Source organism: Nicotiana tabacum, chromosome 1, assembly GCF_000715075.1.
Source record: "Nicotiana tabacum cultivar K326 chromosome 1, ASM71507v2, whole genome shotgun sequence".
NCBI classification, from domain to species: domain Eukaryota; kingdom Viridiplantae; phylum Streptophyta; class Magnoliopsida; order Solanales; family Solanaceae; genus Nicotiana; species Nicotiana tabacum.
The window spans coordinates 59,017,813-59,024,455 of NC_134080.1; the positions used below are offsets into that span (position 1 = coordinate 59,017,813).

Genomic DNA, 6,643 nt, shown 5'->3' on the forward strand with positions numbered 1-6,643 from the left:
TGATTTTTCTTGGCCTTTGCTTCTTCAAAACAAAATTGACAAAATTGACACAGAATTGAACCAGCCCACCAGTATGGCCTTTGCTTCTTCAAAGCAAAGCCACCACTGCACAAAGTGATACACAAAATCATGAACCAAATACAATCAGCCTAGTGGGATAAAGATTTTTATACTTATTTTATGAAAATTTCATCAATCAAGCTGGCATTGTGGTCCATTTCCACTCAAGAACAAAACCCAACTTTTCAATTTCATGATTGGATACATTGATTCAAGATTATCTCCCCACACTAAATTCAAGATTTATAGGCCATTGATATGGAAAATAATTTCCCCAAAAATAAACAATTTTCAACTCAACAAACATGGTACTCCATTTTGTAATTAAAGTTAGAAACTTTACTCAAATCAATAAACTTTCAATATACCAAAAAAGCTTTAAACATTAGCAAAAAAATGACTGACATGAGAATACAAAATCGATAATCATATACATCTGCAGCTCCTGCAATAAAGAAAGATCCCTTGTTCTTAGATCTTTTTCTTATATACAAAATATTCAAACTCCTAATCCTCTTTTCTTTTTTCAGTTTTCTGACCTAATAAAAATACCCAAATAAGCAAAACACAAAATAGAGATTAAAAGGCTAATCTCTGCAGCCGAAACAGGCTATTTACACCAATAATCTTCAGTAATAAGCAGCAGCAGGTATTTACAAGTCAGAAGCCGCAGATCCAATAAAACCATTACCAGCAAAAAACGAATCATAACCCGAAACCGAACCCGGATCCGTATCATTTCACAAGTTCTGACACCCATCCAACATCTGGAGAACCCGAGTCAAGCGAGTTTTCCATGCTGAGTTTCGCATAAATTCTGGCTCGGAGATCCTTTCCAGATTCTACCCTTTCCATCGCTGGCTCCTCTTCGTAAGTCTTCTCCCACTGGTCGAACACAGCCAGTCCAGAGAGGGTCGGTTTTCGGGTCGGAGTTGTTGGAAGGCTCATGAATCCGGGTCGGAGTGTTGATGGGCTCCGTGGTGAACCGAACCCGGGAGAACCCATTTGCAATCCCCATGTAGGGCTGCTACTCATACCCCTAACCATTCCAATCTGCATATTACGCATCGACTCAGCGAGTCCGTTAACCGAGTTGAGACTCAGTGATCCACTCGGGGTCATCGGAGGCGAGTCAAACGGGGGAGATGATGAAAACGAGTCAAAGCCGAGTCGACTCGGCGATCCATCGAACGAGTCACAAGACTCGGCAGCATGGCTTCGCGGACTGTTCTGAGGGAGAACACGCAGTTGCTCCGGCGTGTGAGCAAAGAAGCACACGCGCCGGCGACAGTGGGTCCCGTCCTTACAAGGCTGCGTACGATATCGAGCAGGGTGAAGCCAACACTCGAATACGCCGTGCGCGTACTCACATGCATCGCCTTTCTTACACAGACCTTTACGAAAATCCGGACAAGCAGTGCCGGAGTAATGATACTTCCGAGGATCCCGACGGCGAGCCTTTTCGCCGGGATGAGCGTACGGACATTCCGTCCAGTCATGTGACCTTCCACGTGCACACTTCCTCACTTTGAACTCATACATGCGGAAATTATCGCATGAGAAAGCGTCCACGGGAATGTCCAAGCCGTCAGAATCGAGCAAGACGTCGTTAGCATTCGACGGCAGGTAACGCTGCAACGCCGTTAAGGCGTCAAAACCAGAATCAGGACTAGTGGAGTAGTTGTTGGGTGTAACGGAAAATGGGGAATAAACATCAACCGTTGGATCATCCATAACGTCCCAAGGAGGGACTTGGACGGTCGGATGTGAGTGAGGTGATCTTCCGATCATCATCATTTTTTAGAGCTTCGTGTATAGAACAATAGTGTCTCTCTTTACTGCTTCTCCTCACCATGCTTCCAAAGAAGCTGATGGTTGCAGCCTTATAAACTGCTATATTAACCATGGTTAAAAGGTTGAGTTAACTATGGTTAGGTTAAAATATCCTCAGTTTACACTGTCCCACTATCTTCTACTAACTCTACTAGGGCAAACAAGCAGTAAATTTAGATAGCATCTCATTTGACGCAGATTACGAGGTCCACGATAGTGTGGTATCGATATACAAGGACAGGTTTGCATTTCTACCACCTATTTTTAACTATTTATCCAATTAAATTTATTACTTAAACTTTTTTTCCCCTTTTTGTAACATTTACAAAAAGGATACAATGTATCGCCACACTTCAAATTATTTACATCCACGACCTAGTACCTACAATGTTCTCTTTTGATCAACAAAGTGTTCGTATGTGTAAAAGGAAGAGAAAAAAACACAATAAGCACTCATATCATATGACGTAAATGAGATAACACATTTTATATTACAAAATTATATACAAATATTAAGTTGAATAATATTTTCACATGTACAATGCGATACATTGTTTATGTTACAACATTCTATACAAATATTAATTTGAATAATATTTTCATGTACCGGATTGGTAATTATATTCGTAACTAAATATATTAAAATAAAATTATTAATATTAAATTAGACTTAAAAAATAGATACTCCTTTTATTCAAATTTATGTTATAGCATATTTGACTGAGTATAAAATTTAAGAAAAAAATAAAGATTTTAAAGATTTGTGGTCCTTAATAAGCCATAATATTTGTGCGGCTATAATTATTTTTTAAAAGTGGTATTAAATGTGCCAGAACATTTATATTACTATTGAAGTTTTTAATTGAGGGAAGAATTCAAAATTTATATTTATTTAAATTTAATAGAAATTATTTTTTTAGAACGGATAAAAAAATTAGATTTTCGCAAACTAAATGAGATAGAGTGCATTATTTTGTTGCCACTCCTTCCATTAAACTGAAGTTTGCAATGAACGAAATGGATGATCAGAACACAAAACCTTATTATTATTATTAATTTTTTTTTTTAAAGCCAAGTTAAAAATCAAACTTGATGGCTAACAACAAACTTCCTTCAATATTTGGGATAAATTGTCAACCTACATATTGAAGTAGACGTGCTTTGGGTTGAAGTTATTGGTGCCCTAAATTAAATGGCCCTTTGCGACCAAAGGACGCGAAATTGACAATTGCAAGCCACCATACATGAATCCTTATCCGACTTTATGACTGTACCCTCTTTGCATTTAATTTTTGCACCATATGGCGCTACACTTGCGCCTGGTTTCACCTTGGGAGACAGATGCCCTTAATTGAGCAAGAAAAAATATTAATACTCCATCTCTATTCTATATTTATATTAAATCAAATGAAAATTGAGGTAAAAGATATACTATTAAGTAATCTTGATTAAGTAATAAAAAATAAGAAGACATATATCATACATTAATTAATTTGTAAGAACATCTGAGTTGTATTTTTTTTCATTTATAGACATCATATGGTTGATTCAATATTTTGGTGTCGAATCTATCTGAACTCAATATTTTCGATGAGAAGCATAAATTTACGTGTAAAACTCTATTAAAATTGTAGAAAAGTAATGATGAACCTATAATTTTTTTAAAAGTTTAATACTGGAAATCTTAAAGATTTCATCCGAAAAGCTTAAATCATGAATCCGTCCCTGTAGTTAATTTTTCTGCACGGTGAATAGAACACGAAAGAAAGAATTATAACCATCTAAAAAATCAATTATAGCAATCCTAGCAAGATGAAATCAAATTTTGGTTGGAAATTAATTTAAAGCAATATATTTGTTATTCTTTTTTTTACAGAAACGATGAATATACTGTTTAATCTAAAATTTGATTAGTAGACTAAAATAATTAATCAATAAAATTAGGCCGCAAGTATATTTCAAACTTCATATAAATAGATCTCTGTGATGAGAATAATATGTAAACAATAAAGGAGTAAGAGCTTCTTATGATGTTTAGTGTAGAACTTTGAATTCGTAACTGTCCAGGAATTAATACCGAATCCAGAATATTTTCGAACTCATTAGTTTACCTTATACGCACACCTAAGACTTTTCAGATAGTCACTTCGTGGGATATCGGTCAATATCGGGTTTGTCTTTTATATGACTAATCGAGATCAGAATATGATAGGCTTAGGTTTAACCTCGAGTTATTTTGAACCATGATGCAAAGTTAGGTTGTCGAGCTCGTGGTCCTGAGACCGATCAAGATCGAGATCGACCAAGATCGAGACCGAACAAGATAGTGATCGAAGGAAGCTTACCGAGCCAATAACGGAAAGTCAAAATATCTGCAATCGGACGAGGATCACGGCGCAAATCCCAGCACGTATCAAGAAGATGCCGATTAATTAGCCAATCATGGGATTACTTACCTCATATAGAATTGTATCTAGAGTAGTGCTCCCCTAATATATAAAGGGGAGTCTGATCATTTGTAAACCACATCATATTCACGCAATACAAAGCAATACCAACGGGCACACACCCCACAAGCTAAACTCAAGACGCACAGAACGAAAATGACTAAATATAGAAGGGGAAACACATAAGGGAACGATTAAACAAGCCCGACAAGCACAAATTTTTCTATCAATACTAATCTACAAAACAATCTAACAAAAAAGAATTAAAGCATATAAAAGAATCACAAGGATCTCATACTGATATAACTCCCACCGCGGTACACAGCCCGGTCTCAACACATCAAATCACATGAAATCACGAGGGTCCCGCCCTCAACTCTGAATCACAAGCAGGGTACACATCAAACCATCTGAAAACTCTCACTAGATCAATTCTGTCTCAATTTACAACAAGTGCTGGCTCCCACACTGATGGAGCATAAACATCACGTCTCGTAGCCAAAAATACTCATAAATCACATCAAGCCTACCGAAAAGGACAACAGGAATTTACTACTAGTCTCATGACTCTCAACAAGGCCTAGAAACAGACGATAGGCACGACTTTCACTCATAGAACCTCCCAAAAGGGTAATCACATAAACAGAGTGCTAATCATGAAACACACTCATAAGTGGAGCAATAGATAGGGGAACTCACTCCGATAAGCAGAACTGTAATGAACTACGGATGGTGCTTCTCTATAACAAATCGAAAGCATATCTGAATGACATCATCTGGTGCAGCGGCCTCAAGCCTACTATGCGAAACACATCAACGGGTCGGGCCTCCCTCTCTTGGACGCCCTCTACTCACCTGAATACCTCGTTGTGGCATATCGGCCCGAAGTTTGGGACAATATCTCACCATATGGCTAATATCTCCACACTCGAAGCAACCTCGCTGCTGATGTGGCTATGGGAACTGTGCGGTACGGGTACTCTGAGACCCATGAACACTTGAATCACGAAGCCTGAAGCGCGAATTGAACCGGCTGACCCACAAAACCTCTACCATGTTGCACCCTGCCTCTAAAAAAAGGACCAGCAGATCTCCCCGTTCTACGAGGTCTCCTCGCCTCCTCAAACTCTCTCTCTTGATCTCGCCTGCCCTCTCTCTCATGGCCCCGCCTGTCCTCTCTCTCCTAGCATCTTCTGCCCTCTCTCTCCTCGAGCCACCATGCCCTCCACCCTCCTAGCAATGCTCACGGTCTGTTGATACAAAATATCTATCTCCAACTCCCGGGCCATGCTAGTCCTGATGCTGGGATGGAGTCCCTTAATAAACTGGGGGACCCTCTCCCGAATAGTAGAAATCAAAGTCAGCGCATGTCTAGCCAAATCACTGAATCTGATGGCGTACTCTGATACTGATATAGTGCCCTGGCACAACTGCTCAAACTCCACGTGCAATGCATCCCGAAGGGACTGAGGTACATACTCTCTCATGAACATCTCTAAAAACTGAACCCATGTAAGTGAAACTGACTCGGCCGGGCTACCCAACTCATATGCCGGCCATCACTGATAAGCCACTCCCCTAAGCTGGAACGTAGTAAAAGCAACTCCACTCAACTCAACAATACCCATAGTGCGGAGAATGAGATGAAACTCCTCTAGAAAACCCTGTGCACTCTCTGAAGCCAAACCACTGAATGTAGGAGGGTCATACTTTTTGTACCTCTCAAGCCTAAGCTGCTCTTCTTCAGATGCTGCTGCCCTAACTACGGGCTGAGCTGGAACCACAGGCTACGCCACCCGGATGCCTGGAACCTGACCAACATGAACTTGCTGCTCTAGAGTGTGCGTAACGGGAGTCTGAGCCCCTCCCCCGGTCTGTGAAGTAGATGGTGCAACCGAAATTTACCCCGCCTGATCCAATGTACCAAACATGCTCAAGAAGTGTGCTAAGGTCTCCTAAAGTCCGGGGGTAACAACATGCGCCTCCGGTACCTGCCCCCCAACTGGAGCTACTAGCGGCTCCTCAACAGCTGCTCTAGTAGGTGCTCTAGCTGTGGCACGTTCTCCTCGTCGGCCTCTATCTCTGACTCCAGCGACCCCTGCTCCGGGAGCAGTATCATTGGTAACTGCAGCGTATGTCCTCACCATCTGTGAGAGAATGGAATGATAATAGTTCAGACACCGAGATCAATAAGCCCGCACGATAGGAATGAAAGAAATGAGATTGTCGTAATAGTTCTGTAGCCTCTAGAATACAAGTATAGACATCTTCGTACCAATCCACAAGACTCTACTAATTTCGCT

The 6,643-nt window shown here is 40.3% G+C and overlaps 1 protein-coding gene across 1 annotated transcript; it reads right to left on the reverse strand.

The window, feature by feature from the left end:
• Positions 1 to 398: 398 nt before the first annotated feature.
• Positions 399 to 1,930, reverse strand: LOC107785486 (zinc finger CCCH domain-containing protein 20-like). Its single transcript, XM_016606810.2, has one exon. The coding sequence runs from the start codon at positions 1,855 to 1,857 to the stop codon at positions 796 to 798; it is 1,062 nt and encodes a 353-aa protein (XP_016462296.1). The 5' UTR covers positions 1,858 to 1,930; the 3' UTR covers positions 399 to 795.
• Positions 1,931 to 6,643: the final 4,713 nt, after the last annotated feature.